The sequence below is a fragment of the Homalodisca vitripennis genome, chromosome 2, assembly GCF_021130785.1.
Source record: "Homalodisca vitripennis isolate AUS2020 chromosome 2, UT_GWSS_2.1, whole genome shotgun sequence".
NCBI lineage: Eukaryota > Metazoa > Arthropoda > Insecta > Hemiptera > Cicadellidae > Homalodisca > Homalodisca vitripennis.
Window position 1 is genome coordinate 150,616,358 of NC_060208.1, and position 20,393 is coordinate 150,636,750.

The window sequence follows — 20,393 nt, forward strand, 5'->3', positions numbered from 1 at the left end:
ACATTCCGTTACCCAATAATCCCCTAGATAGATTTTAGACCAATGATGATATACCTGGAGATTTATAAATACCTTAAACCCAACCTAACTCTGTTATATTTCTCATTGAAAGCAATATTCCTAGTATCTTCCAGTCCATCTAAACTAATTACAGCATCGAGACAGCTCTTCTAAGAGTATGCTTAGTAATGGTTCAATATACAGTGTCCCACGATGAGGTATAAACGTTTGATTTTATATTACTTGTCCATTTATGCACCGAAGAGTTTCAAACTACACAATTAATAAAGTAGGTTTTAAAAATATTATGTGAAGAGTAAAGCTCCCTAATAATTGTAGAAACAAACAGGTGATATATTAAAGATTTTATCATTTTGCTTCTGATAAAAATTCATTTCTTGAATTACCTGATTTGATTACTGTGTTACAGTTTTAAATAACAGCTGTTAAATAATTCTCAACAGCTGTTTGATTGAAGAATATTGATTTTGCTATCAAATCATAACCTAACTTCCTCCATTACATTTTTACTGATATTTAAGTTCAAAAAATGGCTTTTAGTGTTGAACAAAAAATAAAGGGTACTTTGGGATTATACCGACCACACCCAGACATGAATCGTTATTTGACATTTTGCTTCTACTGATTACTAGATTAGCGTAGAACAATATTTCGTCAATATAAAACAGGAATAGTCTTATTGCAAACCCCTCCCCATCCTCAGACAGAGGTCAAAGTCGAGCGGTCTAGTAGATAACGTGATTGCAGAGTCTCGCCGCCCGTTCAGCTGGTGCGTCGCTTTGTTGTACTTCCGTGTTTTACCCCTACATATCTACAAACACAAAAATTCAACAAAAACAAACATTACCAAACAAAAACTAAACTCTTTATTGAAAAAAAACACACAAAAATTGTTTTTATGTACCGTGCAAAAAACTTAAATAATCATGTGATGCCGCGCGGCCTGCCGTAATCGGGATTCTCGAGAAAGATAAGATAACAGCGACAACAATACCGATCACAATACCTGGAAATGCTTGTTGATTGATTGAATGTTAGTTATGTAACTCAACTACATCGTTTTATAACGTTCTAAGTTCATTGAAAAAAATTTAAGTGTTGGGGGCATATAACGGAATCTGACCCCATTAACAATTGATAATCGTTATAAGTTTGTAATTTTGTAATTAAAGAGTTGTTTTTTCATTCTATCATGTTTGTTTCTATAAATGTATATTTTTGTGTTCTTCATAATGGTGTGGTCGGTATAATCCCAAAGTACCAAATAAAGTGTTGTGCATGGGCTGTTGCTTTTGGCAACATTACAGAAGCAATTAGATAATTTCAGGTTGCCTACCCAGAAGTTGAACCACCTAGTAACCAACAATAACTAAGTGGAAAAATCTTTTGTTAGAAACTGTAAGTGTCGTAAGAAAGTACTCTAGAGGATCAAATGAGGAAAGAGAAGTACTAGTATGCGCATCAATGCTCTGATTTCCAGGTAAACCGAAATCACTAAGGAAGGTTGAACGTGAAACTGGTGTTACAAAGTCTTCAGTACAGAGAATAATTAAGAGAAACAAAATTAAATTTTACAAAGTTACCTAATCCATAATATTGAAGATAATCCGGACAAGAGAGCGAATTTTGTTCTCGTATCATTGAGTTTCATGAGCTACATCCTAATTGGTATACTCAAATTGTTTTTTCAGACGAGTCCACTTTCTACCCTAATGGTGCAGTAAATAGGCATAATTGTAATTATTACAACACTGGTAATCCACACATTCTTGAAAAAACTCTACTCAAATCAAAAGGAATTACTGTTTGGGCAGCTGTCAGTTGTAATGGGGTGCTATTTTACGACATTTCAGACAATACAATGACTGGGAATAACTATGAACAGGTTTTAAATGAACAAGTCTTTATGGTTCCAGAAATGGATCAAGCAATCTTCCAATAAGATGGTGCTCTTCCTCATTTTGCAAATCCTGTCAAGCAATAGCTAAATGACAAACTTCATGGCAGTTGGATTGGTCGTGGAAGTGAATTTTTAGATTGGCCACCCCGATCCCCAGATTTAACTGTGTGTGACTTCTTTCTATGGGGTTACTTAAAGGAACAAGTATATACCCATAGCTTCAATAATGATGAGGAATTAAAACAATCAATTGAAGAGGAACTTCTCCGGATACTGCAGAATTTCTTTCTAAGAGCTTACAATTAATTTGTTAAGTGCTGTTTATCAGTATATCGCTGTGCATGGATTACAGTTTGAATAATTATGGACTGTAATTGTACGTTTTTTTACTAGGCTGTGTTCTAATTTTCTGATTAAAATGCTTTATTTCTCTTGAATGTGACAATAAATCAATTTACAAAACCAAAAATACTTTTTTTAAGGTATAGTTTTTCAAAATGCCACCATTTTGTTTCAACAAATGCTACAGAGCTGAAATTTTCACAGAATATTTTAAAAACCTATTTAATAAATTGTGTAGAGTTTGAAAATGTTCAAGTAATATGAAGTCAAACTTTTATAGCTCTTCATGGGACACCTGGTATATGCAACATTCTAGTTTTACTTGATTTTTCCGAAGCTACCAACTGTGTACACCATTCTCGTTTTATAAAAGCTAAAGATAATAGTATTTCCCCTTCAAATTATGAATTATGGAAATTTGAGTATGATATTTTGAAAGCTTGACTTGTACATTAGATTCTGAAATCAGAGATTGATTGTAGCAAAAGTTTTGATTCTTCGGAAGGTTCAGTTTTTAAAGTGAAGGTATAGGAATAAAACGAAATTAAGGATTCTCTATTGTGTTACGGGATATAGCCAAAAGGTGGGGGTAAATGTAAAAATTACAGTTAAGTAATGCAAAATTTACTTCCAAATAAACTAATGGTTGAGTCCCACAGGACCCTGTTTTAGGACCAGTCCTCTTTGTCCTATTCACAAATTACTTTCTTAATTTTATAACTTGTAATCACTTTGAGAACTGGAGGTCAACAAACAACTAATCGTGGGCTGTTATGGATTAATATCGGAATACAAAAAATTGCAGTGTAATTTGTCTAGATTTTTATCGATGATTTGAAATGTTGTAAAAACAGAATAGAAGTGATTGATTTACCATAATACAGAGAAAGTGGATTGTAATGGATCTAACAGAGGCATGCATCACAATACACCCAGCTTGTATTTTATAGAAAAGCATTCTTAACCAATACATAATCACTTGAAGGTAATTTAAATTTAATTATCTTACTTTTAAATAATTTTTGATGTTGGTATGTTTGTTTATTATTGGTAGTAGTATTTGTTCATGTTTGGTAATAGGTAATAGATATAGGATAAATTCATCTCTACCTCTCCAGTAACCAGAAAATGGCAATGAAAGTGTGAAAGGCAAGAAAGAAAAAAATCTGTAACATGAGAATATAACCGCAGAATCAGTTCGCAATTTACAGATTAAATGCATTTATTTAATGAGTTACCTGCCAACATAACAATTTTAAATTGTTTCGCAAAATTCATTAGAGAGTTTAAAAGTACATTACTGACTAACAGTTTGTTTTATTTTGATGACTAAAACATGTATTGCAATTGTTAAGTGCTACACTAACAATGTAAATTCATAACTGTTTAATATTATTTATATAATTAAATGTATGTTTATTTTTGTGTTGGTTGTTTTTGTTTTTAGCATATATGCTAAAATAATAACAAAAGTATATAATAATTGCAATAAGATTTTATTGCTTTATATTTTATGTATTGCACATGTTGCAGAAGCTAAGCTCCAGTCATTGTAACTTTTTATGAAAAATAAATAAATAGAATTGATGAAGAATAATGTCATTTTTAGAGGTCAAAAGCTTAAGTTAAAGATAGAAAATATAAAATTAGTAGATTTTATCACATGACAAGAATGGATGTCTGGCAAAGACTTTCTTGTTCTCCTATTAAGAGTACATGACAATCTTCCTTTCCTCTTAAGTTAATGAGGTTTGAGCCCTTTTCCTAAGAGATAAAAAGTTGTGGGGATAAGTTTTCATAAATATCGTTTAAATCTTAGAGATTGTTATACACATTAAGATTGTTATAATTACAAAACAGTTTAAAAAACTTGATTGAGAACCTTTGTTCTTACATATTTATGAATTTGGGCATAACAATTTTTAAATAGCCATCATTTTAAAAGTACCGCAGTTATTTTTATAGTTTTTATTGCTGAGTTAGATTAAGTTAAAGTTAAATAACCGAAAGTTCATAGCAAATTTTCTGTGTTATATAAAACAGCTTTTGGGAACGATAACTGTCCAAAAATGTGCAAACAAGTTGACACTGGTTTAAAAATGGATCTTATAAATATCTTGACTAAATTCATTGGCCTTCTTAATATATTATTTCGTTTCAATATGAGAGCTGTTCAAATGTCAAGAAAAATCTCATTACTCTAATATTTATAAAACTAAATAAAAGTTAAACAATTATCTGAAATTCTTGTAATATTTCCTAAACACTTTGAAATGGAAAATTTTTTGTATCGCAAACAGTTTACGTGATATTGATTAATGAATTAATATTGTTAGTTGTCCTGAAATCTGCCTATACAGTATACTTCTTATGACTGAGCTAGAAAGACTTCACACTGAAACTCACTGATATGGTGTTGTTGACTTTTCACAATCCTTTGTCTACTTAAAGACAACTTAAAAAAATATAAATAAACTTACTACATGGATGAGTGTTGGGGATGACGTTGTTGTGATGTACTCTGTCAGTTTATATATGTCAGAGACTGGTTCTGACTATTTATTGGTTAGTATTATTTATCAGTAAATATCTTGTATAAAACCAATACCTATATTGAAGATTTGCTGCTTAAGCTGAAACTCCATTAAAATTAACTTGAGTTTTGTCTCCTGAGAACAGTAAAATTATAAACAACTATTTCCATCACTTTTGGTCACTGAGTATTGCAAGAGATCTCATTTTAAAAATATAAGTTACATTTTAAATTTTTTAAAGTTTTTCACAAAATATCCTTATAATTTTAAATGATTAGCAATAATACTTTTGAAAAAATATCAAAAAACCTAAAAGACATGGATGTGTTTATAATTTCCACACTATTAAAATGAGACAGTTTGCTAATTTAAAAAATAAAAAAACAAAGAACGAGGGGTAGAGAATAAAGGTTGTGAAATTCAATATGCTATGTACTGATAACAACATTTGAACAACTAATATTAAAACTGAATATAGTTTAAAATAATAAATTTACACTCATCAAATTGTCAACTGCTTATAGTAATCAATTTACACTTTACAGTATAGTTTACTTACTTTAAGAAAAAAAGTCATGTAAAATAGGCTATTGTGTTTACTTTGTTTCTATCTATCTAATATATCAATTCTTTTGTTTCAGAGGGAACCTTTGCAATAGGTACCTATTAAAAGTTAATACTGTAACAAGCTAAAGCATTCAAACTATTGCTCATAGTATGGAGGTGGGTTGTACAAGAAGCGTAATATTTTTAACAATCATGTACTCTTATAAGGAATGCTTCTGTGGAATCAGCATTGATAATGAGAGCAAAATCAACAACTTAGCTACCAAGTTCAGTAATTTTGTGTTAAATGTTGGCAACAAGTACTTTAAGCGTAAAACTTTTGCCAATGTGGTTATGCCAAGAGAAAGAGACAGCACATTTTTTGTGATGGACAGCATTTTGAGAAAGATTTCCAATCAGTGGATAATAGTTACAAATGAAACTTTTTGCTGTGATGTCGGAAACTGGATTTATCCTTATGATAAGCCTGCAGACGTTGGACACCTTCCAGATGTCTATTTCATCCCGGTTTATAATAATTTTGTAGTACAAATCCAGAGGATGGAGAAAGATGACTATTTCAATCCTAGAGCGATCTTCATTTTACTTTTGTTGACTGATCGTTGTGGAGTACTAAATTATGAAATAAAACATGCCCAGATTTTTAACATTATGTGGTCAAGAAATGCACTGACAGTAAATCTTTTTGTTTTGTCAAAATGTGATCAAACATTTACAACAGTCAATGCACAGCCATTCTCTGCTGAAAATACTTGTCGTGAAGTTCAGGAGAAAGGACTCAGGTATTTTCAGGAAGATTCAAGAGAAAAAGAATACAACAGAAATTTTATTCCGCATAAAGTTGACAGCTTTAACGGATGCAATTTTTGGGCAGGTACAGCACCCACCGCACCTTACGTCATTGGAAAACGCATAGATACAAAAAATGAAACCTGCTACGAATTTGTGGGAGGAATTGACATAGAATTTTTGCGCATCCTATCAAAGAAATTAAATTTTACATACACTTTTCGTAAACTTATTGGTAATGGGCCAGATGCATGGTATAAATTACTTCCAAATCAAAAAGTTGTAGGAATTTTACAAGATGTACTGGAATACAATGCTGATATTATTTTTGGTGGCATAATTCCTAATTATTTGATTTATAACCAGCAACAATATTCTCCCAGTTACAAGTTTTCTTCCCTCAACTGGTATGTTACCGATCCAAATGTTGTACCTCAGTGGTTAACTATTTTTCGAGTATTCACTACTGAAGTTTGGGTATTACTAAGTTTAGTTTATCTGGTGGTTTGCTTCTTGTACTGGATTTTAGAGTGCTTCAGATATTTTGGTATTGACACAAAATGGGAGTTTGGCTTTAAAAAAATACATTTTGCAGATTTTTTTAGAATTGGTTTGGGGATTTCCTCCACTTTAAATCCTAAGCGGGCCACCTTAAGGCTACTATTTTTCTTCTGGGCAATATACTCTTTTCATGTGTTCACAGCTTATACAACAGTTTTATTTGCTCTCATTTCTCATCCTCCACTTGAAAAAGAAATTACAAACATTTATGATCTTAATGACTCAAAAATGAAGACCGGTATAGAAAGAATATACTTGATATTTTTTGAGCACTATGAAATCGATACCACCACTAGATCAGTATTAGACAATCATTTTGATTGTTCCTCCATGGAATTTTGTCTCCAACAGCTTGTTAGGCATAGAAATTTGAGTGTAATGGGAAAAAAAGAGAAAGTAGAAAACATAATTAATTTGAAACGTTCCAAAGTTCATAAAATCACGGATAGTATGATGTCTTACAGTGTTAGTTTTGTAACAAGTAAGGGACATCCACTGGGGAAAGGGTTAAACAAACTTGTGTATTTCACTTTGGAATCAGGCCTGATAAACAAATGGGAGTCTGACGTTCAATGGTTTGATCAAAACCAATATTTTGAAGTAGAATCTGTAAAAGTACAACAACCTTTAAGTATTGGAGACTTACAAGGAGCTTTTGGAATCTTAATAAATGGGCTTGTTATTGCTTTCCTGCTTTTCTTAGGAGAAATAGTCTTTCACTAAATGAAGAAAAACTCACTGCAAAATAATTTGTATTTATAATTCTGAAATTGTGCTTTTTGTACAGCACTGTGGTGATACTTGTGTAAAGTGTACTTAGTTATTATGTAGGAGTATCATACTGAATTATGTTGAGTGGCTAATAGTACTTAATAAAAACAATAAATATTTAAATTTTCTGGCTGATGATTTTATATCTCATTTTTTCCACATAATGAAGTACCTATGACTGCCTTGAGGACACTAAAGGTGATTAACCCAATGAGTGGAGATAAGAAAATCAGAATATCAGATCATGTCAATATCAGACCCCTTTCTGAGGGTCTGAGGTCAGAAGTACCAATCGGAAATGCCCCTGGCTATTGTAGTATGTGATGACACACTTGAAGAGTGGGGTGAACTGAGGTGGATGGTCAGGAGGAATGTACCTGAGCTATTGTAGTATGTGATGACACACTTGAAGAGTGGGGTGAACTGCGGTGGATGGTCAGGAGGAATGTACCTGAGCTATTGTATTGTGTGATGACTCACCTACAAGCAGCTTCAAGTATTCATTTCCTGGTAACATAATCTATACCCTAAATTGTCACATTGGCCCTTGTGCCCTTTTTGCAAATAATCAATTAGAAATGAGTGTGATCTTACAAAAGAAAGCAATATATGTAAACAACTATTATTTTTTATGAAATTATTAATGGTTAGAATTTAAGAATGACATAAGAAACTTTCAGTTTCATATTTTGATTTAGTTTAGATTCAGATATTCTTTATTCACAATCAAATGCACAGAATGTAAAATGAATAGAGTCACATATAGAACATTATAGTTAATCTAAAATTATCTAATATTAACTTATAAAATAATCTATATTATGCCAATAATTAGTCAAAGTCAAAGTCAAAAAAATCTTTATTCATTTTAGTTACAATGATGTAACATTTGAATAGTGTCAGTTTAAACTAGCTAAAAACTAATATAAAATAAGCCTATAATAAAACTAAAATAAAACTACCTGATTTGCAAATCAAAATATTCATCTAATGAATATAAAGACTTGTCTATCAAGTATGCCTTAAGCTTTCTTTTAAATATTTTAAGTTCTGTTTCTTGTTTGATAGCAAGTGGAATGGATTTAAGAAATTTGGATCCAATGTATGTTGGTTTTTTTGTGTAAAAATTTAGCCTATGGTGAGGTATTAAAATATCATTTTTATTACGTGTATTGTACAAATGAATTACGTTGGTCATACCAGTATTTAAGTTTTTAATTTTAGAGCACATAATTGTATCCATTATATATTGACCGTAGACAGTTAAAATTTTGAATTCCTTAAAATATTCTTTCACAGAATCATTTATTTTTAGTCCTAATATAATTCTCAGAGATTTTTTCTGTATCCGGAGAATTTCATCAAGATTTGATTTTTTCGTAGCACCATACAAACAGAGGCCATATGCAATATAAGAGTGTATATAAGAGAAATAGATTGTCCTCAATGTATCAGTGCTACAGATAAAAGACATCTTCGTCAAAGCATAAATTCCCGAGTTTAATTTTGTAATCAACAATTGTACATGTTGATCCCAATTAAGATTTTCATCAATAGTCAGACCTAAGAATTTGGTACTCTGATTCTTTGTTACTAGTTGGTTATTTACTATGATCATTGGCTCAATAATTTCCTTTTTTTGTTGGGTTTTAAAAGATATGTAATTTGTTTTATTTATATTTAATTTTAAATTGTTTTCATTTAAAAAGGAATTAATGTTATTCAATTCCAAATATGAAAGCCTCTCTATCTCATGTACTGAATTAGATGATAATTTGAGGTTTGCATCATCTGCATATAAACACAGGTCCTCTTGGGGAATGTGTTTTAAGCTAAGGTGCATATCTTTCAAGTAACACAAGAATAGCAATGGTCCTAAAATTGTACCTTGCGGAACTCCAAAAACTATTTTTTTAAGTTTGGAGGATACTCTTGAGATTTTATTTGGTAAGGATATCGAAGGAATTTCTACATATTGAAATCTATTATCAAGGTAAGATTGAAACCATTTTAAATTTGTTGAATTTATTCCTAAACAATTTAATCTCTTAATTAAAATTGAGTGGTCTACGCTATCGAAAGCCTTCGAAAGGTCCATAAAAATACCTAGTGCATGTTCCCCTTTATCAACAGAATCTATTATCGACTCTAAATATTGTACTGCAGCACTTATTGTCGATCTACCACTACGGAATCCATGCTGGTTATCGTCTAATAGATTATGTTCCTCTAAAAACGCCATTAGCTGAGAGTGAACGATTCTTTCATAAATTTTTGATGTTGAGGGAAGTAGAGATACTGGACGGTAATTTGACATTTCTTTTTTGTCATCTTTTTTATGTATCGGAAAAATTTGGGCTATTTTTAATTTATCAGGGAAGATGCCAGATATAAATGATGAATTTATTAAATGTGCTAGTATTTCGCACAGATGTTTTCTAGCAGATTTTAAAAGTATAACTGGTATTTCATCAATTCCACTTGAATAATTATTTTTCATTAAGCTTAATACATTATTGACATCCCTAGCAGTCACAGGTTTAAATCTAAAAGTTTGTTTTCTTAAATTATCATTTGAAAATTCGTTAGATGTCTCATCAAGGCAGACATGCTGGAGACTATGTTGGCTAGATAAATCAACCATATTTACAAAATAATCATTAAAACTGTTTCCAATATCTGTAGGGTCTGTTAATGTTTTATTACCTACTTTAATTTTAAAGTTATCATAATGTTTTTGACAGTTTATTAGTTGCTATATACATAATATACACAAACACATACACATACCTGTACATACATAAATACATATACACATATTGAGTTAAACCATTCAATTATCCTTTTAAAAATGTTTGGGATGAATATATAGGTTTATTTAGATACTTTTAAAGTTAATTTTGCAATTATTGGTGTTGTGAGTTTTCAATTCAGTCAGTAAATGATTTACAAACTTTTCCTTATGTATGAGGTTTTCTTTTTATAAAATTTCAAGTGATGAGAATCATTAGATATATTGAACTATTTATTATACTGATGTTTTCTTTCTATTAAGGCAAGATTGCATAAATCTATAATGTAATTTATACTTTAAAATATGTAAAGAATGTAGACGGTTTATATTTGGAGTTCCCTAAAAATATGTTTAACTGAATCTCTTCTCTTTAATTTTGTTATAATTCTAATAGCTTGCTTTTGTTTAACTAGAATTTTAAATAAATTATGTAATGTGGTAGCTCCATATATAGCTATACCATAAACAATTTAAGAATTTATGAGAACAAAATAAACTGATTTTAGAGATTCTATACATCAACCTTAGCCAATTGTCGTAGTGAATGAACCACTGAAAGTTTTATTTAAAATATAGACTACGTGTTCATTCCTACTTAAGTTTTTATCTATAAACAATCCTAAAAATGTTGTGCTATATGCATTCTGCAATTGTTCTTTCTCAATTAAAATGCTGGGATGAGCCCTGCTTAGAGCTTGTTTTGTGGAAAAAGAAATAAAATGTTATTTACTTGAGTTTACAAAAGGGTTTTACTTATCAAGAAGTCTTTAATCAATGAGATCTATGAAAGCGGACATTTCAACACTTTTGACACTTTTACCTGAGAAAACTACATTTGTGTCATCAGCATATAAACAGACAGCAGAGCTTCCTTCCACCACTACAGGCAACTGAATTATCTAACAAAGGAAAAGAAGTGGACCTAATATTGAACCTTGTGGTACTTCATGCTCTTAGTTTTGAATGAAATTTGTTTTTAAAACAATACAGAGCAATGTTTGAAACATGCTCTATTTCAACGTATTGCATCCTATTTTGAAGGTAAGAACTGAACCATGCAAGCTTCTTTCCCATAACACCCAAAATTTTAAGAGTACAGTAGAACCCCTCATATCCGGCCTCGGTTTTTACCGCACCTCGGTTTATCCGGCCACTTCTCGGAAGCCAATATCGAAATTTATTTACCACGGCTTGCAGACGCGCAGTTGCACGCACTAGTCTCCCACGACTCTTGCGTTATTTTGGTGTATCTATTTGTTTACATTTTCCTGTGTTGTCCTCAGTTGAGCTAATAGGTTTAACCTGTAAACAGTTCGTTGATTATTTCCAGTGCGGTTAGTACAGTACAGTACAATTGTTTTGTTTCGTCAAGTGCTGTGTACTGTAGGTTGGTTTATCCGGCCCGAATCGTTATCCGGCCAGGGGCTCGGTCCCGTGGTGGCCGGATATGAGGGGTTCTACTGTACTTATAAATTTACAATGTGACACACTGTGAAATGCTCTGGTCAAGTCCAGAAATACTCCAATCACTTGTTCTCCCTTATCCACTGAATTGATTATTGAATCAATAAACTCAATACCTGCGGTAATCATAGATCGTTCAGATCGAAAACCGTGTTGTCTGTTTAAGAAATTGTTGGATTCCAAATAATTTAAAAATTGTTATAAAAGTAGTTGAAATTTGGTTTGAGTGCTGATATGTAATATTTTTTTCATGGTTGGTGGAGGGAATGGTTGGTTGGCAATATTAAGCTATCAACTGCTTCAACAACAAAATGATTAAAAATATTAGCCTGCCAATATTCTACCGTCCACTACAAGTGATACATTTGATATTTAAAGCTTCTGTCTACCGAATTCATAATTAATTAAATTCCAAGTAGTTTTAAATTTATTAGGGGCTTTGGAAATGTTACTATTATAGTAGCTCTTCTTTTGCAAGGTAGTAGACTGGTTCAATTCCTTTTTAATATTTTTAATGGTTGATTTAATATTATTATTTTTAGTAATTCTGAATTCCTGGTCTTATTTAACTATTACTTTTCTCTTGCATTTCAGTTCTTCAGATGCCCATTTATTAATTTTCAGTAAATGCTTATAGGTTTAATACTTTTAGGAAAGTTTATATCAAAGTAGTAACAACACCAACAGCTAAAAATCTCATGTTTATGAAATACAGATGCCTGGAAAACTTCACACCAGTTTAACTGAGACAACTGGCTTAAAAACACATTAAAATAATTAGCTGTGAATTTTCTAGTTCCTTTTCTTAAAACAAGACACTTTTGATTTGATATTCCAAAGATTTCTAGCAACTATGCATCATGATCAGACAATTGAGTTATAATTCCATACGTATTTAAATGTTCTTTTTTATATTAGTTATGAAACTATCTATTGCTGTTTGTGACTTATTTGAAGTTCTTGTTGAAAAATCTTCAGTGTAAATCATATTATACACCCTAAGAATATCTACAAACTGTTTATATATGGAACTATCTGCATTTAGAACATTTATATTAAGACCACCAGTTATAATTACATTTTCATAGTTATTTAATATCTCCAATAATAACACAAATTTATTCAAAGAGGAGTCCTCATAACAATATTTTAGGCTCCTTTAAACACAAGCAAGTGTGAATGAATAATTATGTATTCTAATCTCTGAAACAACAACTAAATTCTTTTTCAATTAATAATGACTGAATGACAGGGAAAGTGACATTTTTTTAAGTCAAATTTCTTTGTACCAGATAACAACACCACCCTCAGTTCTTAAGCATCTTGCAAAATGAGTAGTTTGGTATATTTAAAATAATTAATTCAACAAATAGTTCTAACAGATATTGATGGTGTAAATTTCATTTCAGAATTCCCTTAGTCAATACAGATAGATACCACCCTGCAATTATTGTCAACATTGAAGTACAGGGTTAACAGAGTACCTTGCAACAAAATAATAATATAAGAATACCTACAATAATTATAGTAAAGCAGATGTTATATCTTTGTACTGTGAATTAGAAAATATTTGCTGGAATGACTTATTGATGTCATAATGTATATGAGGCCATCAATTTATTTGATCCTAATTTATATCATATTTTTGTTCATCATGTTCGTAAAAGAAGAATAATAAATATAAATTTTCGGTATGGTATTCAGTTGACTTGAAATGCATGACATGACAAAGTATCTTTATACTATAGAGAGTTAGAAGAAGGTATTCTAAATATCAGATGCCTTATTTATTTACTAAATACAAAAATGTAAGGAAAGAATATTTAAATACTGTAGAATTGGGCATAACAAGATATCCAAAGTCTTTCTGGAGTGTGATCAGGGAATTAACAGGAAGTAATAAGAAATTATCTATGACAATCTATAATGTTGATTGTTGTTGGTAGTGAAGGGGAGAAGAGCAATTGAGGAGGCTCCCAATACTTGCTGAGTACTTCAGTTCAGTATATGAAACCTCTTGCCAAGCTCTGATGAGACTTGTTTTAAGGCGCAAGCTTCGTCAGTCATGAAACATGTTAATTAATTGTTTTTATCAGACATTACTGATCATTAAGTCCGTGTTAATTTAAATAAACTCAAGCCCAACTAACCTGTTGGTCCTGGTGGCATTTCTTCTTATATATTTATGGCTTGTGCTGAATATTTATTGATTCTATTACTATTCCTGTTTAATCTGTTTTTATAATCTCATTGTTTTCCTAGTCAATTGAAATCAACAAGAATTGTTCCTTTATCAATGAAAAGTAAGAATAATAATATAAAAAAACATTCTTCATATTGTGGCTATACTAGGTTTTCCTACAAAGATTTTTGAGTAATAATTTATATCAGAGTGATTTATCATGTCAAAAAATATATAAGTCCATTTCTAAATGGCTTCTTTCCCAACCGATCCATAAACACAAACTCTCTTAGTTTTTCTCAATAATGTGCATCTGAAATAGCTAAAACAAACAGGTTGATTTAGTCTATACAGTCTTTGAAAAGGCGGTTGATAGGGGAAATCAATTAACCCTTTTGTCAAAGTTGCATTTCCCTGGTTTTTCAGATTCATATATCGAGTTTCTTTGTTCTCATCTATGTAATAGAAAACAATTTGTTAATTAGGAGGGTTTTTATTCTAGTACATTTGTAGTCAGTTCAGGAGTTTCTCAGGTTTCCAATTTAGGTCCATTGCTTTTAGAATTTTTATGAATGACATCTAAAATATCAAATACAACACATTACTCGTATATGCAGATGATTTTAAGCTTTTTAATACCATTCATATTATTCAAGAATGTCATGAATTGCAAAATGATATTGATGCTTTAATTAATTGGAGTAGTGAAAATCTTAAATTCAATATTGATGTGTTCAGTAGTCTCATACACCAGGGAAAAAGACAATTTCACTACATGCTTTAATTATAGAATGGATAATATAGTTCTGAATACGAACTCTTCAATCAGAGACCTAGAATTGTATCTAACTAAATTTTCTTTCAGTGAGAATATTTTTTCAATGTGCAAATCTACCTACCCATTGGCCGTTTTATTAAGAGAACTGGCATTTATTTAAAAATCCAAGTACTCTCAAATTACTGTTTGCTACACTGTTGAGATCAAAACTTTAATTATTATATGGTATCCATTTGTTACTTACCCCAAGAATATATTCAAGATTATCTTATATTCAAATAAATGTTTTAAATTTATTTAGTATAAGCTAAATGGCCACATAACAACAATATTATTTCATATTCTGAACTATTAAGATGCCAGCTTGCAAGTGTATCTATCTGTTAAGGGCATAAATTAATTGGATTGTAATTCCTTTATAAGTTAATGAATTGTTTAGTGGATGATAATGAACTGTTGTCTTGGCTGAATGAGCCAAGACGACAAAGAGACGACATCTCGCCCAGCACATGACTTGACAACATTAGTAACACTTCACATGCAGAAGAAGGAATGAACTTTCGTAGCAAAATTCCGTATTGTTCTAGCAAGCCTCAGAGTTCAGCAATCTGCAAGATATATCTATGCCTTATTTGTGAACACAATTTTATCAAACAGTGTTGTGATAGATGTTTTGTTTAGGTTTTTGTTTATGGTAAATAAACTTACTATTTAAATAATTCCATTGTACTTTCTCATTTGAATATGTGCTTACACAGTAAAATGTTTTTATTCGGCCAATAAAGTTCATTTTGTCTAATGGACTAAGAAGTAGTTATAGTAAATACATAACTACTTTTTGTTCTTTTTTGTTCTTTGAACAAAACAATATTTTTAGCACTAGTCAGCTTGGTTTCAGGCCGGGGAGGTCCACGATCAATGCAGTCGATGAGCTTATATCCTTCATCCATTCTAACCTTGAAGTGGGATTATCCACTGATGCCATCTTGTGTGACCTATCAAAGGCCTTTGACTCTGTCGATTGGGACATACTCCTGAAAAAACTAGAATTGTATGGTGTGATTGACCGTCAACAAGCTCTTTTCAATTCATACCTCAGTGAAAGGTACCAAACAGTTTGTTCAAATGGAAAGTTTTCTGAATATTCTGAGGTTAAGTACGGGGTACCACAGGGGTCGGTGCTGGACTCATTTCTATTCATAGTTATGGTAAACGACTTGGTTTCTTGTGTAAGCTTGAAATCTGTGATGTTTGCTGATGATGCAACTTTTGCCACATCACGCTTATCAATCGCTTCCTTGCAGACAGAGACTGATAGTTTACTTATACAGGCGAATAAATGGTACAGAGCCAACATGTTTCTGATGAATGTAGAGAAAACAAAAAAAATTATTTTTCTTTTAGTAACCATAGAAATAATGACAGTAGCCAAACGGTGAAGCTTTTGGGAATTATACTTGATCCAAAGCTATCCTGGAATCCTCATGTTGACTATGTGTGTAAAAGGTTGCATAGAGTGATTTACCTTCTAAGACACCTTAAACAATGCATACCAAATGATAGCTTAAGAATGGTTTATTTTGTATCTTTTCATAGCACGATAGCTTATGGTTTGCTCTTTTGGGGCAACTCCAGTGGTGTAAACAGTGTTTTGATCACACAAAAAAAGGCCATGAGAATTTTAGATGGGAATGATCCCAGAGCTAACTGCAGACCTATATTTGTAAAATTAAAAATATTAACAGTGGTAAATCTTTACATACTTTTTGCTTTGTTGCATGTTAAGAAAAATTTTAGCAGCTTCACGCTTAACAAGCATGTACATAATTATATTACTAGAAATAGAGATTTAATTAATAGACCATACACAAGATTGAGTAAGATCTTGTTTTCCTATGAGTTTGTTGGTATATCGCTTTCTAACAAACTACATTTAAGTGCTCAGAATGTCAGTGTAAAACGATTTAAGAAAGTCATGCATGACTGGCTTATTGAAAGACCTTTTTACAAACTCGATGAATTTTACAGTTCTGACATTAACATGTTAATGTTTGAGGAGATATAAGTTACATTTGTATTTTAATTTTTACCTAAACTGTAGGTTATTTTTGATTATTTTTTGCCTATGTTACCATTTTAAAAGTATCATATTTCCATCTTATGTTCGCATGTTAAGTTAAATTAATGTCTTGCACTGGGTTGCATGTTTTGTTTTTTTTTTACATTGCTATTAGTCTACTTAACTTTTTAACTTAATATTTATTTAAAAAAAACTCTTTTTAACTTATTAACTATTGCTTTTAGCTATCGCTTTGATTCAACGGTATTATGCTCGTGATTTAACTATGAGGTTACTGCACGATTAATTACCATTGTTTATATGTAATGTATATATACATTAATATATATATATATATATATATATATATATATATATATATTAATGTAATTCTTGATCTGTTTTAACTTGCAAATTGTAATTGCATCATATTGTGACGAGATCCATTGCATGTAAATGTTTAAAGATCAATAAATATATCTATCTACCTATCTATCATATATAATTTAGGGCCCAATTTTAATTAAATATGTATATACAATATATGAAATATTACATACTTGAAGCTCTTTTCTTATTGGAAATTATATATTAATGTAAACAAACTCTCCAATAATATAAGATATTATTATATTATTATTATTGGAGAGTTTGTTTAAATTAATACATGAAGAATTGTTAAAGCAAATTGGAGGAATTACCATTTTACATAAAACTAGCTGTATCCTGCGGCTTCGCACGCTTTTCGTAAGCTTTGCTCGTGTATGTGCACTTCTGGTTCAAGTGAATTATATTTCCAGTGCTGATATCGAGTTTGCCTTGTTGCCACGATCAAGAAAATCAATGTATGTTTAAAGCCATCATACACTTACATGTAATTTATTATAAAGTGGTCTAACACTCAAACTTTAAGTTCAATCAGAAATTTATCTCAAGACAAATATACATCATAACTTCAATATAGTGTTTGGTTATTTAATATACATAACTGTCTCGTAATTGCAGTTTTTAGTGTGCAGGCGCTTTGAAAACTTGTATCTTTTGCAGCACTGCCTGGTGGCGAATTAAATCAATGGGCATAGTATATAAACCTTCTCTGTGGAAAAATACATATACATACAAATTTTCATAATGGTCGGTTAAATAGTTTACGATTCCATAAAGAACAAACACACAAACATTCATTTTTATATACTGGGTGGCGCAAAAAGGATGGTCGGATTTTAAATAACTATAACTCCATCAGTTTTACAAATTAATTTTATTCAATTACGTAACTAAATGCTCCCAGGCACCCAATTACAAGAAATAACCTCCAAAAGTCATGTACGGAAAATAACTTCCGGAAGATGGTGTCCTTCCTCGGTGATGCATTCCCCAAGTCTTTCCTTGAAATTTTCCATCACTTTCACTACAGTTTCTTCTTGAATTGCCATAATTTCCGCACAGATTGCCTCCTTCAGATCAATTAAGTTTCGGGGCTTGTTTACGTAGACTTTTGACTTTAGGTATCCCCAAAGAAAAAATCACAGGCTGAGAGGTCAGGTGATCTAGCGGGCCAGTGGACATCTCCAAAACGCGAGATGATGTGGTGGGGGAACATCCGCCTTAAGACACACATGGAGTCATTGGCTGTGTGGGCCGTGGTCCCGTCCTGTTGAAACCGAATTCGATCTCGATTTACACGTAACTCTCGCAGTTTCGGCCCCAAAAAGCTACGTAGCATGTTAACGTAACGTTCCCAGTTCACAGTGACTGTAGCGTTGTTCTCCTCAAAAAAGTAAGGACCAACAATCCCCAATTTCGACATTCCACACCAGACTGTTACTTTAGCACTATGAAGAGGCTTTTGGTGCAATTCTCTGGGATTATTTGCTGCCCAATACCTACAGTTTTGTTTGTTGACATAGCCGTCTAAACGGAAATGGGCTTCATCTGACATTAAAAGCACAACATCATTATTAGAGTACAAAATGTCCAACATTGTTTCACAAAATCGTCTTCGGTGCTCAAAATCACGATCATAGAGCTTTTGCGTGATCATAATTTTGTATGGGTGAAACTGTAACTCACGGCTTAAAATGCGCTGCAACGAACGACAGCTGAGGCCTAAAGTTTGAGCACGACGCCTGGTGGAACGACGCGGACTGTGAAGTACTGACGCTCTAACATTCTCAATGTTCTGTGGACATTGTTCAATGTCCAGTAACTGCCGTACGTGGACGCCCAGTAGATTTACCACTCATGACAGACCCTGTTGTCCGGAATGCAGTCACCCAACGTGATATGGATCTGCGATCTGGAATGGGTTCATCACGCGCTACACCAAAACGTTGTCGAAACAATCGTTGCACAGTAATAAAAGATTCATTATTTCTGAAAAACTGTTCCACAGCAAAAACACGATGCTCGACCGTCCACTGCGCCATCTCGTGGCAAACTGGGTGTAATGGCCGACTTGCAGACGGCCGGCAGTGGTCCCCCCTCCACACCTTCCACTGGTACTACGCAGTTCAAATCCGACCATCCTTTTTGCGCCACCACCCAGTATATAGATAAAAAAAAACATAGGTCTGAGGAGGATAGGAAATTTTAATTAGGCATACTTTTTCAGTTGATAATATGATTAGGTGCACCACGATTCCATTTGGAATAACAATATGACATAAACCAGCAAATAAAGAGTTGCAAGTCATGTATATAGCCACATTTATTAATATTACAAATCTTATTGTAAATATATAACATCCTAAAGTAATGTTTGACAATACATTAAACAAATGAGTTATTAATAAAACCAATCATTCATGTACAATTTGTGCTAGGCAGTCAAATCCTCCATCAGTTTATTGTAAATAAATACACTATTAAAACTATAAAATTACAATCGAATATGTTTTCAAAATGGAGAAATGAAGGAGGGGGAGTACAGTATAATATGTGCATTTGGATACCCCGAACACACTAAAATATTAAATATATTAAAACTGAAAAAATTATATCCAATAAAGTTGTATCCAAATATGGGTAGAAAATGCATTGTCTACTCAATCCGAATATGCATTGTCTACTCAACGTTAAGTGTAGAAAACATTACTCGAATTATAGCTATGCGAGATAAATTATGTAGTTTTTATTTTGGCAATTGCACATTTCCATTATTCCTCCTTAAACATGAGTTTTAAAATACAGTATTAATTAAATTTTAAAAAGATTATTCAACAATTCTTGAAGATTTAAAATTTATACAATTTTATTTATTGACATATCAATTCCTGTGAAGGGATTATATACTATATGTATGCAATAAATATGTAGTAAAAGTTGTTTGAGTCTACTTTAACGGTCTTTAAAAAGTGGCCTAACAATAATGAAAATTACAAATTACTAGAATCAAGGAAAATATAATTTGGCAACAAACATTATACATGTAACTTTGGTTGATGTTCTCATGCACTGTATGTGGGATTGTATGGTTCATATGCAGCCCCATACATATCCCCTGGTTTTCTCTACATGAAGATTCATGACTAGGATATTTACACTTGCTGCAGAATAACATAACAGTATGTTCCAAAATGTAGGTAATTAAAACTTATACCGTAGGTGGGTGTTTGATATTGTTTACTCT

The 20,393-nt window shown here is 31.8% G+C and overlaps 1 protein-coding gene across 1 annotated transcript in view; it reads left to right on the forward strand.

The window, feature by feature from the left end:
- The first annotated feature begins 5,927 nt into the window (after window positions 1–5,927).
- LOC124355850 overlaps window positions 5,928–20,393 on the forward strand; it is a 66,290-nt gene continuing 51,824 nt past the window's right edge. The window contains exons 1-2 of the mRNA XM_046807004.1: window positions 5,928–7,014; window positions 19,158–19,263. Coding sequence (XP_046662960.1) covers window positions 6,016–7,014; window positions 19,158–19,263 — 1,105 coding nt within the window. The 5' untranslated portion in view covers window positions 5,928–6,015. The remainder of the gene's footprint in view (window positions 7,015–19,157; window positions 19,264–20,393) is intronic.